The sequence below is a fragment of the Notothenia rossii genome (assembly GCF_949606895.1).
Source record: "Notothenia rossii genome assembly, chromosome: 2".
Taxonomy (NCBI): Eukaryota; Metazoa; Chordata; class Actinopteri; order Perciformes; family Nototheniidae; genus Notothenia; species Notothenia rossii.
In genome coordinates this window covers 89,785,208-89,805,952 of record NC_136904.1, presented here as the reverse complement: position 1 = coordinate 89,805,952, position 20,745 = coordinate 89,785,208, and the positions used below count along the sequence as shown (strand labels likewise).

The following is a 20,745-nucleotide window of genomic DNA, read 5'->3' as shown; positions in this document are numbered from 1 at the left end:
ATACTAAATTGATTCAAGTGGCCATTGCTCTTGCTTTAGGAGAACCAATGCAAATGCTAAAACAGGATTAGTTTGTGCAGGACGACAACACCAGGAAGTGATCTGGCGTCCCTCTTCACATCACGATCAGTTTGTCTATGACATTTCACATCCGGAGGTTAATCTCAAGGACCTTGACAGATGAGAGGAGAATCACTCTCCCCTTCCTCCCTCTTCGCTCACCTTTTTTTCTCTCACACCAGAGCATTAGCTACCGGAAGCTTGGAGGATGACATTTTGCAGCCAGCCACAGATTTTTCCGTTTTTTCACAGCTTTCCACCCTGCAACTCCAGTGAGGCTTCCATAGAAGAAGAAAAAACTGCCTTATCATGAAATAGGCACATATAATACAAATAATAACAAAACAATTTAGGGCACCTTTCAAAACACGAATAAATAAAATATTAGTGGCATTACAAAACTAAAACGTGTTGCGTAGGAAACCAGAGAGGAAAATTGCAGTCAAAGGAGCAATACAAGTAAGTAAAGCCGGTCTGAACAAATTCGTTTATTGGCTTGATTTGAAATAGCCCAGTGTCAGACTTTCTGACTATCATATATTTTATATCATTATTACTTGTCTTTTTTTTATTCTTTTTTTTATTCGTGGTTGTAAAGTATCAGACAATGAACAAGAAATACGTTTTTATGTATAGCACTATACTGACAAATGGTATCTTATCCTTTCATTATCTGTTCTGTAGGAAGGAGGAATAACAACCGAGTAGGTACAGCGTCCGTGACGTCATTTTGGCCCAAAAAAGACTTTTCCCGTTGACTTCCACTGGGGCCGTCTGTATATAGGCTATCGTTTATTTTTAGCTAAAAAACTACCCAGCAAGAACAATTGTATAACCCTTATTTAAATCAGTAGGGTCGCAATATTCGCAATATTAGGGTCGCAATATTAGGGTCGCAATATTCGCATCGCGTCCGGTGTGAACGCAATATTAGAGTGTAAAATGTTGTTAAAGCAACTCATCATCAAAGTGCCTGAAAAGACAAGATCAGGGGAAAAAACTTACAACGATTCTGATTGGCTCCCATCTTCTATCACGTGACTCACAGCGCATGCGCTGATCTACTGGGCGGTTTTATGTTTGGGTTTGAAAGTTTATATAAATAGTCTATGGTTTGAAATCAGCTGTGTTTTCCACCGTTCATTTGAATGATCTAATTTCGTAGTGTGATCAAATATTGATACATTTTCGATATCTAATCACAAACATGTGTTGGAGGCGAAGTCTACGGCTGGTTTACGTTTGATAATGGTAAGGTTTGTCCGCCTTTTTCTACTTAGCTAATAGCTACTTAGCTGGGTTAGCATAGCATAAATATCATTCAAATCACATTCAAATAGCTAACCTCAACGTAACGTCAGCAAACGTTAGAAGAACAACAACATATTTCTGAGTTATGCTCCGCAAAAAGTTCTCAGAGTTGGATTATCCTCAAAATTACGATTGCTTTGTGTTCAGATTGAAAGATACTGTTGTGTTGATGTCAATGAACGTTAAACAAACTACGAGCTTAACCCCAAAATGGGCGTTGATATTTGTTAGCTTTATTTGCATTGCCAAAATATAATTTGTAAATGTAATTATGCATGTGGAAAAGTGTTTTTGTAGTTAATGTGCGGCTTAGGGCAGACAGGAGGAGACGGTTGTGATGACACTCATACTTTAGGAGCTCAGCAAGAAAACTTAGATCTGCACCAAGAAAACAGCAGACACCTTTTACATGTGCTGTTGCATTTATTGAATAATGTAGTTTTGGAGGTATACAAGTATGTTATACGTGAAGTGTAATGTGTGATACTGTCCTCCTGACTGTTTGAATGAATTGATCCAAACTCACTTTGTTTAAATACTTTATGTGTTGACTTTTCAGTGAAATGAAAAGCATGTGTTAAAATGTGTGTAGCTAGAACATGGTGTTATGTCAAGGCTAGATAGACCATACATACAAAAAAAAGCAGAAACACAAGTTATTTTGCAGAGATTTAAAGGGTATTCAAACCAAGTACAAATTGGTAATGCTTTTTTGAAGATGCAGAAGCGATAGTGAGGTAAATAATTAGGATAGTTCACCCAAAACCCAAGGTCGCAGTCAGAAAATCAGTTATAAAATAGTTGCAGGTTTGTACAATAAATAATGCTATTGTATAAATAAATAAAGCTAATATTATTGTAAAACAGGTACAATTTCTATTCACTTTTTTTGAGACAAAAAGTGAAAATTAAATAGTGAAATATAGAATATTTTAAATATGTTGCAATCGTCCCTCATGCAAATGTCCCCAGGTTGGGTCAGTCGCAACAAATTGACAATATATCATAATATATTTATCTTTAAATGCTATTGGTAATTAGCATAAGTTGGTCTAGACCAAATAGTCTCTGAGTAACTAAGAGAAATGCAAAAAGTGTTGCAACTCTCCCCTACTTAATCCTACAAAAATCCACCATCAAACCAACATTATTAACATTACATGCTACTGTGTGCTGAACCATCATGAACATAAGCTAACCTTTTTTTTGTCTTTCAGGTTATTTATTTCACCCGGACATCTGTACATTTGATATAGCTAGTGATGTTGCCTATGAGGACAATGGCCTCTTTAAAGCCGTCCAAGCTGACTTCAGCTACTGTTACGGCATCAAAGATCAAACACAAGATCCTCAGTGAGTCTGTCTTTCATTTTATACACATTAACATTTGTGTACTACAAGTTTTATATCATTTTTTTTCGAAGGAAGTAAATATTTAGAATTAATATGGTGATGCTTCGTCCCCAGACTCCTCCTCCTTCTTCAAGATCTCTTTGAAGACCAACAACAAGGCCTTAGCTGTTGCTTTGGAGGTCCAGAAGGAGAGGAGCCGGGAGCTGGAGATGTACGTTATGCACTATCAGAAACAGGTGGAGGCACTCTGCTTCGAGCTGGCCACCAAGAAATACAAGCAAAGGAAACTGGTTAGTTTAATTGCCTTAAATAAATATCAAAATCAAGGCCTTTTGGGCAGGTGGCAATAACTTCTTACCATACAATTAGTCATAATAATGTGTAATAATAGTGTTCTGTTTGATATGACGATTGATTATATGGACTGCGATTCATCTTGGGTTTTGTCTCCCAGCTCCTCATCTTGGACACCCTCCGTGGCAACACTCTGGAGCACTTGGACATGGTGGATGAGCTGTTCTCTGATGGCGTAAGGATTCCTCTGAATAAGTTTAATAAAACATCTGTGTTGTCTGCCAGTGATGAGTACAATATTTATCTCCTATAACTATGGCAGGCACGACACAAGTTTTTTTGCAGTGTGTTGTTTTAAACCAACTGGATATCTTTTTAGTTAGGCACAGACATGGCGCTTGATTTTCCTTTTGCTTATTTTCATTGGTCATATTTTGGCATGGATTTTTAAAGTCAAACTGCTATCTAACATAATTCTTACAATGATAAGATTGAACTTTAGACTTGATAATCCCTGTAAATGTCAAACTTTACCACTCAAAGTCTTTGATTGTTACTGTATTTTAGGATAAAGTTCCTGAGGACAACAAGACCTTATCTTGTGGCATCAACAACGAGAATCTTTTCGTGGAAAGGTGATCAAATGCAGTATTCAGATTAGTAAATACTTTGAAATAAATGTATTTTTAAGTTGGCTTTGACTGACATCTGCTATTTCTTTCTCTTTATCTCGCTCTCCACCCCCCTAACCCCAATTTTTAGTCCAACAGATGAGCAGCCACCTCAGCCAGAAATGGCACAGCCTATGTTGTGTCCCTTCCAAAAAGAACCAGCAGATTTACCCGAAAAGAAACCCATTTCAAACGTCGCTAATATCCTGAACAGACCAATAAAGTCCACAGATACTTTCAATGGTACGGAGTTTAAGATTTTGTGTTGTTTCTGATTTCAAATCACCATTTAATGCCCTAATATACTGATGAAAATTCCCTGGAAATAAGTAATTTATACATTTTTCATAACTTCTTTTCCATAGATATAAGAGATCCAGAGAAAAAGCATTCAAGCCAGCTTCTACAGATTCCCCAGAGAGGAAAATCCCGTCTGTCCAGCAGCCTGACGGAAGGAGTAGAGAGGCTGTCAATCAGGTTCTCACAACCTGGAATTAATATGAAGTCAATCCCCTGTTTACAAAAAACCCAACCCCCCTCAGCTGTAAGCACATATGAAAAACCCAACCCATCTCTTCCTGATGACGTTCCCCTTGAACAAGATTCCAAACAAGAGAAGACTGTGCTTCTGAATACATCAATGGAAATGACAGTGAGTGATTCTGCAGAGATAGTCGTTGTGGAAACCAAGGCTAAGAGAAAAGCCCGCTCTGGAAAGCCAAAAGCCAAGAAGGATAAGGAACAAGCCTTTGGGTCAAGTGTGGCAGAAAATCCAAAAGTGAAGATCTCAGCAGATTTGAAGCGGAGTGAAGTTCAGAGTTCTCCCACTGGGACTTTGTTACAGACAGAAGGCCCTGCACTACATGATGTAATAGAACCTGATAATATTGAGCTACCGTTACCCAAAACACTGGGTGGGAGTGGCAATACCTCGCGCATTCCCAGACTGAACACGTTTGGACCTGGAAACCATAAGAAAATGGGAAAGAACAAACAGAAATCCCATGACCCTGAGTCAAAAACAGATTCAAATGGAATTGGCGAATTGGATCTGGATGATTATTTCACAGATCCTGATTTTGAAAACTCCAAAGTCTGCAAAATTGTACCAGTAAAGGAAACAGCTGAAATAGAAAGAAGGTCCAGAGTCACATGCAGGAGGTCTAGGGTTAAAAGCAGGAGCGGCTCCTCGGCCAACAGGAAAAAATGTGTGGCTTTTCCTCTGCTACCGCGTGAAAGTGAGAGCGAGAGCAATCAGTCCACATTGCAACAGGCTCACATAAAAGTTGAAGAAGAACGTCACGGGAAATATGAAGCATGCAACGAGCAAGAACCACCTGAGGAGTTCCCGTTTTGTGCAGATGAAGTCACCCGATCAGAGTTCTCTGAACCGCAGTGCAAAATTAGGAGAATAGCTCAGCCAGCGAAATGCAGAGGAACATTCGTGGTCTCAGTGGCCAGGGAAAGCATCCTCTCTATCGGAGCGTCACCAGAAGTCAGTGCCCTAGAGCAGGACTTAATGCCTTCTACTGAAACCTCCACTTGTGGGACGGAAGAACCGGCAACAGTCATGGATGCCTGCGTTGATCTAAATCATTCAGAATCAAACCAGCACAGCGAAGGAGACCTTATCAAGGAAACGCCAAGCTCCTGTAAGCCTCCATGGCGGGCCACTATGGACAGAGAAGCCCTTCAAGAGGATTTCAGTTGTAATGATGACCTCGAGGTACTGGCGCTGGACCAAGAGCCTTCTTCAGCATCAGAGGATCAGATATCTAAAAAAGCCAGGAGAGAGGGAAAGAGTAAATCTACTAAGAAGAAAGTTCAAAGGGGAAAGCGTGTAGATAATTTAAGTAACAGAAAGAAGAAAGACAAAAGAATTAGCTTCCAAAATGAAGTGTGTTATATTGGGGACGGCGGGGATGCCTCACATCACCGTGGCGTTGAAAAAGTAGAACGTCATGGAAAATATGAAGCATGCAACGAGCAAGAACCACCTGAGGAGTTCCCGTTTTGTGCAGATAAAGTCACCCGATCAGAGTTCTCTGAACCGCAGTGCGAAATAAAGAGAATAACTCGGCGAGCGAAATGCAGAGGGACATTCGTGGTCTCAGTGGCCAGGGAATGCATCTTCTCTATCGGAGCGTCACCAGAAGTCAGTGCCCTAGAGAAGGACTTAATGCCTTCTACTGAAACCTCCACTTGTGGGACGGAAGAACCGGCAACTGTCATGGATGCCTCACCTCACCGTGGCGATGGCGTTCCTGAGAGAAATGAGGAACAACTAGACGATTTACAAATGGCAGACTTGCATTCTCACATAAATGAGGACGATGACAGCTTTGGCAATTTATTTGATTCAAAGTCCGGGATGGCACAGACTCCTAAGTGGTGTAGAAGGACATCCACGGCAGCACACACATCCACAGGAGGCAGAAAGCAAATGGAGACATTGGTCGTCTACAGGCGGAAAACTCAAGAAATTGTTACATTAAAGAACAAGAGGACCACTCATGTGTTAAACAATCTGGACACCAGGGAGGAGGCGGTTCGTCAGGATGTGGGAAACCTGCTGATGGACGAGATGCCGCCATGGATGGGCGTAAATGTCCTTGATGACACCAAGATCGACTCTTTACTGGCTACTCCCAGGAGGAAGACATCTGTCCGAGCGGCCAAAGAGTCCCCTGCCGTCACAGCTAAACCCTCACCAGGTAACCATTGTTTTCTCTCTTTGTTGTGTGCTCAAATTGTTTTTATCTAGTGTAGTAAAGAAGTTAAATGACATTGATTGGTCGCACAATTGCAACCTGTTCAACATCAACACCGTTATGGATGTAAAGATGTATTGAGTGTTAACGATTGTGAGAACATGGTTATTAGCAGGGCTCAACGCTAATTTTTAAAAATGGTTGCCAGGCTGGCAACCAGGCATCAGCTTTTGGTTGCCAAAACTGAAAATACGGTTGCCATTTTTAGTCACTTTATATTTTAAATAATTAAAATGCTATACAGTTATACATCAACTTAATAATGAAAATGTGACACAAAAAGATTGTTCAAATGCTTTACAATAAGTAATTAACACAATTATTTGAAACCTAAGTGGTAGTAAATGTGTCCACCCTCAATTGCTGGTATACAAAATACCAGTAGTGCTGCTGCTGTCATGATCTTCACAGATCCCTCACAAATGAATTGAGCAAGTCACTAGTTTCTTGGTCATCCGTTGTCTCCCTTTCAAATGTGGGTTCTCTTGACCTTTGTGCTGACCCCCACCATAGATCCATTGGCCCTTCAGCATTGAAGTCTTGGATTGGCCAGACTAATACATTTGTAATGTTAAATAAATTAAAACCATTCACAGTTAAGAATTAGATATTAATTATTAATGCTGTAAATTACCTTTAATATGTCTAACTACATTTAAAATGTGTTACCTTTTTATAGAAGTGATTATATTTTTATGTCAATACGTTCCTATGGTAAAGTTTCGTTTAGCACTTTTATTTTGGTAGTAATAAGATCTGGACTTATTTTGAAGGAACTTTTTACCGGAAGTGAATGTACAACGGAGCAGAATGTACATATATATTTCGCCTCCCAAGACTTTACACATTTCCTCTTTGCTTTCGTTCGGGTTCATCTTGCGCTTTATCAGTTGAATCACTTTGAACATTCGTTTGAGATGTTGACGGGTTGACTGAACTTTTTACCGCACAGTGAAACAACTTAATTTGCTTCGCCATTTGTTGTAAAACAAACACACAGCGCACCGCCCACGCGAGTAAACGTGCATCGCTTTCTGGCTCCGTAATCACACCAATGCACGTGCAATGTGTATCAGGTTCCAACTGGTCACAACAATAATTAAATATCACTCTTAATACAACAAATATTTAACATTTATCTATTTTGGGGTGCACATTTTGCTGTTTGCTGTCCTCATTTCTTTATGTTAAAAACGGGTTGCCACTGATGGCAACCAAAGGCCAAGAAGCGGTTGACATTTTTTCTGAATGGTTGCCAATGGCAACCTGGTAACCGTTACTGTCGAGCCCTGGTTATAGTAATAGATGGATAGATACTTTATTCAGCTCAAATTGGGAAATTCTGGGAAATGTAGGCATTAACATATTTAAAAGGTGGAATACAGTATAAACTTAATACAATTTTTAACACGTGTATTTCGGTTTATTCAAGGCATTCATTTTGTTATTCTACAGTATTGTTGTCAGTGTTTCCCCTAGGATGGAGTCATAGCAGCTGTGCTAAGGCACGTGGGCCCAGCATAATGTGAGCGCAGAGCGTGTGGAATTTTTTAGTGCGAGCGAAGTGCGCCCCGCCAATTAGTTTCTATGTGTCAGCACAAGAAAGGCTCTTGAGGCCTAGTACCAGGGCCTGTTCTAGACAATTTGCTGCCCTAGGTGAGATTTTATATGTAAAGAATAAATGAAACATCTCTACAAAAGACAAATACACTGCAAAAACAGAAACTTATTAACATAGGTAATAGATGTCAAAATGGCTTCAAATGTATTCAGTATTGTATGAACATGTTTGAATTGGGGGGGTGGACGTCACATCCTCTAGGGGGGTCCGGGGGTATGCCCCTTCGGGATTTTTTTTTTTTATTAACATTTTACAGTAAAATGCTTCAATCTGGTGCACTTTGAGCACACAATTACTAGAGACCTGATCTAGAGGGTACAACTCTAAAACGCTCATATGAAAAAGATCGGTTTACATTTTAATAATCAAATAAGTATATGAACATAACCAATAACCTACCATAGCCAATAACAAATAAATGTAGCTTATTTTATTTGTGTTGTTCATTCATATCTTATTTTACCTAGTTAACATTGATTTATTTATGCATATTTTTGTATCTCCAACTTTAAATGATATTTTTGGCTTACTGTCCTATAGTATACATTGGAATGATTTCAAACCTGTATTTATTTATCCCAATAATTATAAAGGAGTGCCTTGGAAATATGTGTTTACATAATCTGTAAGGAAGAGGCAGATTTTTTTCCGGCTGCGTACTTTCTAATTCTAGCGCACTCGAGCTGGTTTCTCCATTCTTACCTACCCTACCTTTTTAAGATTCCATTTTTTTAAAAGGCAACTTAACTGTGATTTATTGTGCTGCAGGAGGGAGGGTCTTAACGTCACTAACCAACACCATTGCCACCCCAGAGCATGAAAATGGAGGAAGGAGCCGGAGAGGGAAAGGTGTAGTCAGCTACAAGGAGCCGACCATCAACTGGTGAGGAGCCTCCACCCGTCGAGAGGAATCAGCGTAAATGAAACTAGAAAAAGAGCAGCCAATCATGTGTATTTCTTTCTTCTTTCAACAGTAAAATGAGGCGTGGCGACAAATTCACAGACTGCGAGTTTCTGAGTTCTCCTGTGTTCAAGGAGAACAACAAGAGGCCTCGGAAGAAGAAGACCACCAAACCCAAGTTGTAGAAATCTGTTTTGCTGATGGACTGATTCTACTCTTAAGTTTATTTACATTTTAAGTTTTTTTTTTTTATTCAGCTTAATAAAGACTTTATTAATCAGTATTTTTTGTGTTTACTTGAAACCATATTTTGTAGATTAGACTGGACAAACGTGTGATCTGTGTGAAAACATTGAATGTAAACACTTACTTCCATAAGTGGTGTAATTTTGTTTAATGTAATCGTTTATTTGGCAGGGACTATGCACAGTAATGAACACTTAAAAACATTAAAATGTGTCAAGCGTAACAGTGCCAGATTTAGCTTTGAGCTCATTTCCATCCGCAGTCCCTCACATAAAACATTTAAGAAGTTTACATTTTACAAACATAGCAAAAACAAAATACATGATATGCAAAAGGTGCAAAAAAGCAAGAGCAGCATACACAAGTATTTATGACATGGTAATACAATGTAGCAGCAACGACATATAAAGTGCATGAGAAGATACAAGAGATACCTAAAGTGCAAAAGGAGATACCCCTGTGTTAAAGTGCATTTAGCGGTGATTGCACGTCTGTTTGTTTCTCAACCATTCTTTGAGTTGACCTTTAAAGCTATTAGAGTGGGACAATCCCGTGTCTCAGTCGAGAGGCTATTCCACAATGAGCTGCCGTAAGAAGTACTCAGATCCTGTACGCAAGTAAAAGTAGCAATACTACATTTCAAAAGTAGTTTTTTTTAAGCGGAAAAGTCAAACATTTTACCAAAGTAAAAGTACAAAAGTATTAGCTTCAGAACATACTTAAAGTACCAAAAGTCAAAGTACTCATGCTTAATGGCCCATTTCAGAATCACTAGAGTTACTGCGTTACCATTATGTTTTTATCACAACCGGTAAAGGTGGAGCTAATTTGAATAGCTTTATATATGGCAGCTGGATATATTAACCTAAACATATATGTAAAAATGTATTTAATTGATTTAGACTTTGTGTAATCTATACCAAAAAAGTAAATAAAGCTGTAAAATAAATGTAATGGAGTAACAAATACGATATTGGCTTCTAAAATGTAGTGGAGGAGAAGTATAGAGTAGCATAAACTGAGAATACTCAGTGGAAGTACCTCAAAACTGTACTTTTTCTTTTTTAAAGGTCACCTATCTTGCTATTTTTAGGCAATAGCATAGGTCTCAGATATATACAAATATATAAAAAACATGTCTATGAAGTGTTTTGCTCAAAATACCAAACAGATCACCCATTCTAGCCATGCCTCATATCCCTCTATTTCACTTCCTGTTTCAAAAGTGCTGATTTGGGTATAAAGCTTTATAAAAAATAAAAAAATAATAAAATAAAAAAGGAGGGGGCTGAGCTCATGCGGGACCCGGCAGCTACCGTCTAAACTAAATACTGCCGTGATGAAACGCCATATCATGGATTATCAAGGATTATTTCTGAAACAGTTTGGAGCTCAAAGGCTTCCTCTCTTGCCGGTTATACCACAAGGTGAGTTCCTTTTTACTTCCTGCTTCTTCACACACATGCTCTCCAATGCAGGTTAGCTCTGTGTGTTAGCGATGCTAATGTAAACACCGACCATATTACGTCTAAAACATTCGGGCATTGTTTCTGATAGCAAAGTTTCTGATAGGGCCGTGGGTCCATATTTCAGATATTACGTCATATCGGACGCAAATCTGGATCAGCTCCGTTGTTCCCCCGTTTTTAGAGATTTGGGTACGAAGGAAAAGAGAGAGGGTTCTATTTTCTGACGCTACGTGAGTTCCCCGACACACCGGGGACACATCTTTATGTATAAAAGACATCAAAAAGTGCATTTAGCATGATATGTCCCCTTTAAGTACTAAACATGTACTGTGTTATTGTCCAGTGTGTTTCTGCTCATGGTTTTAGAGATTGACGGGGGGCTGGTCATTAATTATTTACCCCCGGTTGTTCACCTGAGACGTCTGCTCCAGCTCGCTGTAGAGGCTTTTGTTCCCGCAGAGCTTCACATATTCAGTTCAGCTCGACTGCAGCCCTCGAGCACCATGTCGATTCATCATGTGAAGTGAAGTTCTTTTAATGGTGGATCAGAACTCTGTGGTGAGTACAGACGTCAACGTTTCCGAATAAATAAGTCAGTTATCGTCTTGTTTTTCTATGTGTTCTTGCACCGAAGAGATGTGTTCAATTTAAGTTGTTTGGTTTTTTCTATTGGACAGTTGAATTTGTTTGTCTCTCTGTGGGTCCAACAGGGTGTCAGGTTCTGACTGGAAGCAGCAAATTAACCTCTTAGGGTTAGGTTAATGTTATGCAAGCTTGCAGCACACACTTATAGACATTTCCTAAACATATAATACAATGTGCACTTACTGTAACCTGATCAAATAAAACCAAATAGTTATTTTTATATTGGGATTGATTAAATGTGTTTTTACGCAGTGTATATAAATGTCCTTCTTGATATAGTAATAACATTTAAAAAGATAATTTAATATCTTGTAACATTACAGGGAATGTATTGAACTTTCTGTGTAAAGCCTCTAAGACAGGGGTGTCAAACTCAATTTCATTGCGGGCCATATTAACATTATGGTTGTGCTCAAAGGGCCGGTTGTAACTTTAAGACTATATAAAAATACATATATAAATATTTAATATATATATAAAATAACGTATTATATTACATCATTGCCTCCGCATTGGATTATTTTCGGTTGGGTAATAACTTCATAATTAACTACTTCTGAAAGCAGAAGTCTAGGGCAAATAATTGCAAGTCTCTTCAGTGAGAATGTCACAAAATGATTTAAAAAGAAAAGCCACATTTTGGCAAAAAAGTAACATTCTGAGAAAAATGTAAAATTTGAGATGCATTGTGGGACATGTAGTTTTTGGGCAACGTGCTTCTGTAAAGCGGCAACCGTATAATAAACATATTATATTCTTTGCAAGCTCTTGTGGGGCCACATCACATGAAGTCACAGGCCTTGAGTTTGACACCCCTGCTCTAAGACAAAGCGTTTCTACTTTAAAATGTACCTAACTGTTAAAGTAGTTTTTCTTGATTTCAAGTTAGATTTGATATCCTGTTCGAATAAAGAAATGTCATAAGATCAGGCAAGGCAAAGATGACATTCAATATGAATCATTATGTACAGATACTGGAAAAAGGATGTTTATATTCTTTAATAAATGTATCAGTTTTGGAAAAAAAGACCCAACTGAAAGGTATTACGATATTTATAACAATGTAAATACAATAAACGTCACAGCATTTTATAATGATGGAAAAGTTATTACATTGTTGGGTGCTGCAAGCCCTCTTTGTCAGTAGAGTCTCATCAAATTAGAAATGAGGAAATGACTTCAAGTAAAACAATATTTAGACGCCTTTCTATTTTTTGAAGGAGTCCTACTTGAAAGGAAAAATGGAGACAAGGCAGCTGAAAAGAGAAGTGGAAGCCCTGATGTGAGTGGATATCAAAAGCTCAGTGTTTGTTACAAAAAACACATTTTTGAAATGCCAAATAATTGATTTGTCCATATCCGAACAGTGGCGATTACATCGGGCAGAAACTCAGAGAAAAGTCATTTGATCCGAAAGGGAAGGGGACCTCCACGATGCTGGATGACCTGGTAGAGACATCACCTGTGACTCCGTTTAACTGCATCAGTTTATAGAAAACAGAAAGAAACTGATCATTCTGAAGTGCTTTGTATTTCATTTGTGTGATACAGGCTCACTATGACCTGGCCATTACTGTTGCCCTGTGGTGGTTGGACAAAGAAGAGGGGCGGGATGTGCTCGACAGAGACATCATGTGAGCTGCTGGTGTATTCATACTCTAAAGAAAGACTAAAAAGGGGGTGCTGGAAGTACTTGGATCTCTAGCTGTAGTTAAAGTATAATACCACAATGTTAGAGTACTCTGATACAAGTCAAATTCATGCATTCAAAATCTTACTTCAGTAGAAGGTGCAAAAGTGTTAGCAATGGAGCTGGATTTAACTACTCGATAAACCTAATCAGAATCTGCAAACTATAGGTATCTTTGCTTTTGGTTTTGGATCTTTACCAGTTTGCCTAAAAAATACATCTGTGCTGCTAAGCAGTGTCAATATGTGTGTTCAAAATCTGAGACTTATTTTAAGTTTTAGTAAAAACAAAACAGAGCCAGATGTAAACAAGGCTTCCTGCTGCAGCTGTGGAAATACTCTGCTGTTCTTATTTTAGTTATTTATTGAAGTGAAACTCTCCTCTGTACCACAGTGGAGCAACAAGCTGCTCAGGATGCGCTCAGTACCCAAACCGCTTGGAGCGAGAGGCCATGATCCTGTCCTCCTTTGCTGGGATTATCATGGTGAGACCCTCATGTTCCATTAGGTCAGATACATTCACACCAGAGAAGCCCAAGGAGGGTATATGGGTCCTGCTGGGGTATCTGATTACTCCTCCGTGAGTTTATATCAACTTCCATGTATTTATTTTTTATATGACGGTGCATTTATGATATTACGGAACAGGATACGATCAACATGAGAAACATTTTTTGGGGATGTGAACAAAAGTGATTACAAAAAAATTAGTTCAGATTTTAATCTCAGAATTTTGAGAAAATAGTCGGATTTATGAGGAAAAAATAAAATCATACTTTCTTCTCAGATTTCTGACTTTAAGCACAAGGTTCAGAAATGCTTTGAGTAAATATAAGTGTTTTACACAATTTTTCGATTAAAGTCTGTATTCTGAGCAAAGAGTCCGAACATCAATTTAAACTTTTGGTGACATCCCACATTTTGTTTATCTTGTGGCCCTAATTCTTTTACGTATGATGTTAATACTGCATAGATTGGACATACCTTTTTTATTTGCTAGCTGCGTTAAACCTTTCCCGCTTTGTCCCGCTCCAGAACCACCTTCCCGTGGAGGAGATCCTGGCTCTGTACCGCTGCAAACCAGCAGCCTCCTTCCCCGACCAGCACTCCAAGGTGAAAGCATCCTAACAATTCACACTTGTGTTCAGAAGAAACATATTTGTACTCATCTGTTTAGCATTATTTTGGTCATTTAGAAATGCTAGTTGTCTGATTTTTGTTCTAGGGCACACTGGTGTACCCCTTCACTCTGTCCTACCACCCGTTAGCCATGCTCGGATCTTACAAGGCTGTGTACCACTCCAAGAAACACAGTAAGTGTGAAAAATAAACCGCGGTATATTCTTTAAGCCATTTTACATGATACATATTTTCCATTCCTACAGCCAGGAAAGAAATGGGAAATAGAGCATTCATTTTTAGGGCACATTTCAGAATTGAAAAACAATCAATTACATCATTTGAATTTCCTGTTTGAATTGTGCATGTTTCAGATGATGATTTAAAAACCCTAACCTTAACACTGTGAAGAAACAACAAAGACAAACAAACAAAACAGTGTAATGGTCTGGATCACTGAATACACCTCGGATTTAAAGTTCACCTATCATGCTATTTCTAGGCAATAGCATCAGGTCTCAGATATATACAAATATATATAAATACATGTCTATGAAGTGTTTTGCTCAAAATACCAAACAGATCACCCATTCTAGCCATGCCTCATATCCCTCTATTTCACTTCCTGTTTATAAAGTGCTGATTTTGGTATAAAGCTTATAAAAAAATTAAGAATTGATCAAAATAAAAAAGGAGGGGTCTGAGCTCATGCGGGACCCGGCAGCTACTGTCTAAACTAAATGCTGCCGTGATGAAACACCATATCATGGATTATCAAGGATTATCTCTGAAACAGTATGGAGCTCAAAGGCTTTCTCTCTTGCCGGTTATACCACAAGGTGAGTTCCTTTTTACTTCCTGCTTCTTCACACACATGCTCTCCAGTACAGGTTAGCTCTGAGTGTTAGCGATGCTAATGTAAACACCGACCATATTACGTCCAAAACAGTCGGGCATTGTTTCTGATAGCAACGTTTCTGATAGGCCCGTGGGTCCACATTTCAGATATTACGTCATATCGGACGCAAATCTGGATCAGCTCCGTTGTTCCCCCGTTTTTAGAGATTTGGGTACAGAGGAAAAGAGAGAGGGTTTTGTTTTCTGACGCTGCGTGAGTTCCCCGGCACACCGGGGACACATGTTTATGTATAAAAGACATATAAAAGTGCATTTTGCATGATAGGTGTAACTTATTTTAAAATCCATAAAATGTCTCATAGGTCAAAAGCTGAAACGATGGCTGTCTGAGAGGATGAAGACTAGAGTACCATCCAAACGATTGACAGCCCCCTCTTCCTCCTCTTCCTCCTCGTCTCATTCCTTCCTCACTGTGAGTATCCACAGCGTCCTCATTTGCTCATCTGATACAAATACAGAATATTTCAGATGAAGACTTGTGTATCACTGTCCAATCAAACATTTAAACAGGAAGTACCTTCACAAGAAATACTGTTGTAAAGGTGCCATATTCTTGTGAGGTATTTGTTTGCAATTGTCTGCAGACATAAAGGAACATAAGTTGCAGAATGTATACCATGTCTGTCTTGGAAGAAATACAGTATAATGAATATTTAAAATCATCAAAAAGGTCTCTACTGCCCCCCTGTGGATCCACACACACACACACACACACACACACACACACACACACACACACACACACGCACGCACGCACGCACGCACGCACGCACACACACACACACACACACTTCCTGTTCATCTAACACCTCTCCTCTCTCCTCAGGACCTCAGTGATCGCCCTGAGGAGACAGCTGAGCACTACGAGGGATCAAAGGAGTCTCTGCACGACTGAACACTCCTGCTGACGGTCCTTCACTTTATTTCTGAAAACAGTGTTTAAATACCTTCATTTCTCACCTCTGTTCTGTTGTCCTGGACTTTAGTGCTCTCTCCATGCTGTCACTCTGAGAAAAACCCATCAAAAATATTGACAAATAGTTTAAAAATATATATATTTTTTTTATATAAATGTTTTTGGTTTCGTTAGTGTGGGCATGTGCGGGTAGAGGGAGGGAGGGGGGAGTGTAGTGAGTGTACTGTGATATTACAATCTATGAAATGGCATCGATTATTGTACACTATAATGAAATAAAAAGACTTGTAAAAAAAAATAAAAAAAATATATTGATTGATAAAATGTTTCAGCTTTAGAGTCATTACTTTTAATCGTGATAATTAACATACATTTTCCTTATGATACCTTTTTACCTGATAAGGTTTTAAACATACAACTTTTACTTGTTGTAGACTATTTTACCATTATCATATTAATACTTGACTTACTCATACTTGAATGAATCAGAAGACTTGTTAGTTTAGCATAATAGGATATTTTACATTTATGATATACTTGACTACACACTCTGCAACCTATTTTCTTTATGTATAAAGACATTTGCAAACAATTACCTCACAAAACACCTTTAAACAGTATTTATTTGAAGTTGTGCTAGCTTGTGTGCATACTTCCTGTTTACATATTATATTGGACAGTGATACAGATGTCTCTCTAGGTTTACTAAGGCTTTGCATGCTTGCACCTCTCAAGTTTTAATGGTGCACCCTGGAGAGTGATACCTTAGGAAATGAGGAAGATTTCAGGGGGATGTATCAACTGCTGCTGAAACCAATTCCCATGATTAAACAATGAATTGTAGAAAAAGATACAGCTCGAATATTAGCCTACATTTCTCACAGAAAAAAGTCAATAAAACACAACTCATGCACTGACCTGTTGGAGGGTTAATGCATTCAAGAGATCACCATGACATGAGCAATAACAATCATTTAAGGCTGTGGCTCTGGGTAGTGTGCTGGACTTCGAATCAGGGGGTAGCAAGTTCGAGTCCCACTGCAGTCAGCATGCCGTTGTGTCTCTGGGCAAGACACTTCACCACCAAATTGCTCCTGTGGGGGTTGTCCACAGTACTGAATGTATGGAAGTCGCTGTGGATAAAAGTGTCTAACAAATTACATGTAATGTAATTTAGGAAACAGGAAATGTACAGAATTGTTTGCGATTAGCTAGAAACGAGAAAGTTATTTTATGATGTGCACTAATGACTTGACCATGTGGAGGTTGAACAAATAGTACAAAAATAATTTCAATACTGATGTCAGAAATGTAGCCAGGCATCAAATATTGCAAATACAGCTCCAATTGTTTGAAACTCCAGGAAAAGGTTACATGCTGTGTTGGTTTTCTGATGACCTCTGCGTGGAAAGATTGATCCACTTGATGAAGGATTAGCAGATAAAAAGTCTTTCTCATGTGCATATCAATAAAGAGGGCACGTGGGTCAGTAATCTGCCTGGTAGGACTTTTGCAGTGATGATTCAGGCGTTTTCGCTCTATGCCCAGGATCAGGACCTTTGGCAGCGATGCCAGCGCGTTAAACCCCCGCTCATTGAAATAACAGCATGCTCACCCTTTGATTGAGGTTTATATAGAGCGCTCTGCTGCTGCTTAGTGAGACCAACATTTCCCCTAGGTGACTGGCTCCAGGACTCTTTGCAAGATGAGTAGCAAGGTAAGGTTTCCTGGATTTATCAACCTGGTAATGTAGCCAGAGCAATGCAGGACATTCTGGATATCAATGCAACCTCTAAAAAATGTCAAAGAGAAACTGTTGTGTGGCTATTTATATCATGATAGGTGCGAGAATAAGCTGCTTACTCACCTCGCAGGTATGATGAGGATTTGGGTTTGAAACTAACTGTCAAAAACGCGAGAAAGAAGAGAGAGTTTTACCTCTTCACTTAAAACTGTCTTTATGTTCAAACAATGTGCATGCAGGAAAAAAAGGAAGCAAAAATGATGTGTTAGGCTAAAATATATGTTGTTCAAACAGCAGGGAAGTGATTAATAGCGCAACTATATATTTAAAATGTAGTTATCTTCTTTTGCAGCTATGATTAGGAGGGAAACTAAGTGTGAAATGTATGTGAGAAGACCCATACTATTAAATCACACAGACTTAAAACACTCTTTATTGGCTTTATGTTTGAGAAAATCTGCATGCAGGGAACACAAATATGCAAAAGACCTTCAATTAAAATGTTCTTGTTCATTCGGTCGGACGTGGATTAATACTGCAACAACTTTGTATTAAGAATGAAATGTTTTGTTTTGCATGAGATAATATATGTATTTTATTCCTGTTTCATAGATGTATTTAGCATTTGCACAATAGCTACAGCTTAGTTTTGGGAATGCAAATCTTGGGTCCTATGCTCCTCCAACAACATACAATTTACCCAACATAAAAAGCCATGTTGTCACTAAATGGTGCAATAAAATCAGCCCACTCTCTTGAGTCTGCGTACAAATGACACGACTTTGCAAAGGCGTGCAATAGATACGCAGAAGTCCGATTTTGCGTGCATATGATACTCCCACGTAACGTTTGTTATGAACGTATGTCAAATACGTTTTTTTTCTACAATTTTCTCCCACGTTACGTTTGTTATGAACGTATCTTAAATGCGTTTATTTTCTACATATCTTTGCCATTTATTTAACCCTAATTATAACCCAATAAGCTGCTGTGTCGTTTATTGCACCGCAAACATTAAAACTGTCTTTGGAACGGCGATCAAGCCTGAAGCCACAGAGCTCTTTGTTTTAATGTTTGAGGTGAATGTTTGAGGTGCAATATAAGCGTATCATGCACGCACAATCGGACTTCTGCGTATCTATTGCACGCCTTTGCAAAGTCGTGTCATTTGTACGCAGACTGTGAGAGTATGTTGAATAAAATAGATTTGCAGGAATTGTGGACTGGGTGTGACCTCTCCTTGATTTCTCCCTGATTTCTCTCCTGGACCCAGATCACTTTTTACGAGGACAGGAACTTCCAGGGCCGCTCCCATGAGTGCGACACGGACTGCCCCGACATGCACCCCCACTTCAGCCGCTGCAACTCCATCAAGGTGGAGAGCGGCTGCTGGGTGCTGTACGAGAAGCCCAACTACACCGGGTACCAGTACGTCCTGACCCGGGGCGAGTACCCCGACTACCAGCGCTGGATGGGCTACAACGACACCATCCGCTCCTGCCGTACCTTCTCCTATGTGAGTAGAAATGTCTGCTTTATGTCATTTGTTTTAGTGTTTTGACCTGGTAGACAATGAAGAAGGGGAATGAATGGATGCTCCTTTGTGCAAAGAGTTTTCACACACCGTATTTTAAAGTGAATTAATCATAGGATTCAAAGGCTTTATTGTCATACAGCTACACAACAGTTTTTGCATTGAAAATCAACATAGAGTATACATAACATAACATTAAGAACATAAAATAGTGCAATAGACAACATGGTGTATTTTTTGTCTGAGATCAACTTGTTATATGTATGTTATTTAGTTTTTTTCATTGTTTAAAAAGTCCCTAAATGTGTGTTTTGTTCAGTGTGCATAATGCAAATGATAATGAATCAATTGCAAATGAAGGTTTTTCGCTTACTCTCCAAACAAAAGACTCCGGGACTTAACTAAATGGATGTAACTGGATTTTTTCTTTCTGTTATTCCTTTATTTAACAATAATTACAAATATGTAAAGTGTATGAGCTACACTGAAAAAAAAAACGTCTTCTTTAATTAAGACTTTAATGTTATGTAAACACATCACACTTAATTGTATTAGGTTAGTTGAAAGCTTAAATAAGTTGAAATAAAAACATTAGGCTCAACTACAATAGTATTACTTGCAACTAACCGAATACAATTAAGTGGAATTTGTTGACATAATACATTTAATTAAAGTCAATGTTTCAGTCTTTTCAGTGCACTTGATTCAATCTACTTAGTTACTTTGCTCCACTGCTGTACACTTCCTGTTTTTAACTTTGTGTTTTCTCCCTGTGTTTCCTCCAGACCAGCGAGGGCCCGTACCGGATGCGGATCTACGAGCGTGCCAACTTCCAGGGTCAGATGATGGAGTTCAGCGATGACTGCGAGTCGGTGCAGGAGAACTTCTGCAGCCGCGACATTTACTCCTGCAACGTGATGGAGGGCTACTGGACCCTCTACGAACACCCCAACTACCGCGGCCGGCAGTACTTCGTGAGGCCCGGGGAGTACCGCAAGTTCAGCGACTGGGGGGCCACCTGCGCCACCACCGGGTCCTTCCGCAGAATCACAGAGTTTTAATTTAATAATATAATATTTGCATGATATTGATTTTATTTACATCTCAAAAAAATCCAACTCTTCCTGAAAAATCTATTTGTGGAAATGTCTTTGAACTGTGTGGTAAAATTAGGAGTGGGGTGTTTCATTTGGCTATGATAAAGACATTGTTTTGAATAACTAAATAAATTAATCTATTATAAACTGTTTCCTCTGCTTTTGTTAATATATATGTTGGTGTCAAGTGACTGGCTCCTAAAAAGCCACTTTGGGTCATTAAACTAACAAAAAGAAATCCATCTTTTGAAGTACCAGTATAGGCCTATATCTTATTTTGTTTTCAGTGACACTGACACTTTAGATACACATATTTACTCTTAACTTGTTGCTTATTAGCATACAATAAGTAGTTGATTGGCTCTTTATTAATTATTAGAAAGCAA

At 38.8% G+C, this 20,745-nt stretch overlaps 3 protein-coding genes across 3 annotated transcripts; all 3 read left to right on the top strand.

The window, feature by feature from the left end:
* Positions 1–1,126: 1,126 nt before the first annotated feature.
* On the top strand, positions 1,127–9,374 carry sgo2 (shugoshin 2). The gene is made up of 9 exons (XM_079666956.1): positions 1,127–1,311; positions 2,589–2,724; positions 2,839–3,014; positions 3,179–3,253; positions 3,586–3,653; positions 3,781–3,932; positions 4,055–6,403; positions 8,850–8,964; positions 9,056–9,374. Exons 2-9 carry the CDS (start codon positions 2,634–2,636, stop codon positions 9,165–9,167), a joined length of 3,138 nt encoding a protein of 1,045 aa, XP_079523082.1. The 5' UTR covers positions 1,127–1,311; positions 2,589–2,633; the 3' UTR covers positions 9,168–9,374.
* A 3,209-nt stretch (positions 9,375–12,583) lies between these two features.
* On the top strand, positions 12,584–16,156 carry c9h2orf80 (chromosome 9 C2orf80 homolog; the record flags this gene model as incomplete). The annotated part of the gene is made up of 8 exons (XM_079660623.1): positions 12,584–12,624; positions 12,710–12,791; positions 12,894–12,976; positions 13,426–13,516; positions 14,067–14,144; positions 14,257–14,344; positions 15,371–15,480; positions 15,895–16,156. 8 exons carry the CDS (start codon positions 12,584–12,586, stop codon positions 15,961–15,963), a joined length of 642 nt encoding a protein of 213 aa, XP_079516749.1. The 3' UTR covers positions 15,964–16,156.
* Positions 16,157–17,615: 1,459 nt separating this feature from the next.
* LOC307029359 (gamma-crystallin M2-like) lies at positions 17,616–20,439 on the top strand. The gene is made up of 3 exons (XM_079665286.1): positions 17,616–17,701; positions 19,002–19,244; positions 20,048–20,439. The coding sequence occupies exons 1-3, from the start codon at positions 17,690–17,692 to the stop codon at positions 20,321–20,323; spliced, it is 531 nt and encodes a 176-aa protein (XP_079521412.1). The 5' UTR covers positions 17,616–17,689; the 3' UTR covers positions 20,324–20,439.
* Positions 20,440–20,745: the final 306 nt, after the last annotated feature.

Bases quoted from the DNA above. Each gene is read 5' to 3' on its own strand.
- LOC307029359 (XM_079665286.1), top strand. The intron at 19,245-20,047 runs GTGAGTAGAAAT...TGTTTCCTCCAG, and splicing joins CCTGCCGTACCTTCTCCTAT to ACCAGCGAGGGCCCGTACCG.
- sgo2 (XM_079666956.1), top strand. From the start codon at position 2,634: ATGTTGCCTATGAGGACAATGGCCTCTTTAAAGCCGTCCAAGCTGACT. The intron at 3,254-3,585 runs GTAAGGATTCCT...ACTGTATTTTAG, and splicing joins ATGAGCTGTTCTCTGATGGC to GATAAAGTTCCTGAGGACAA. The intron at 8,965-9,055 runs GTGAGGAGCCTC...TTCTTTCAACAG, and splicing joins AAGGAGCCGACCATCAACTG to TAAAATGAGGCGTGGCGACA.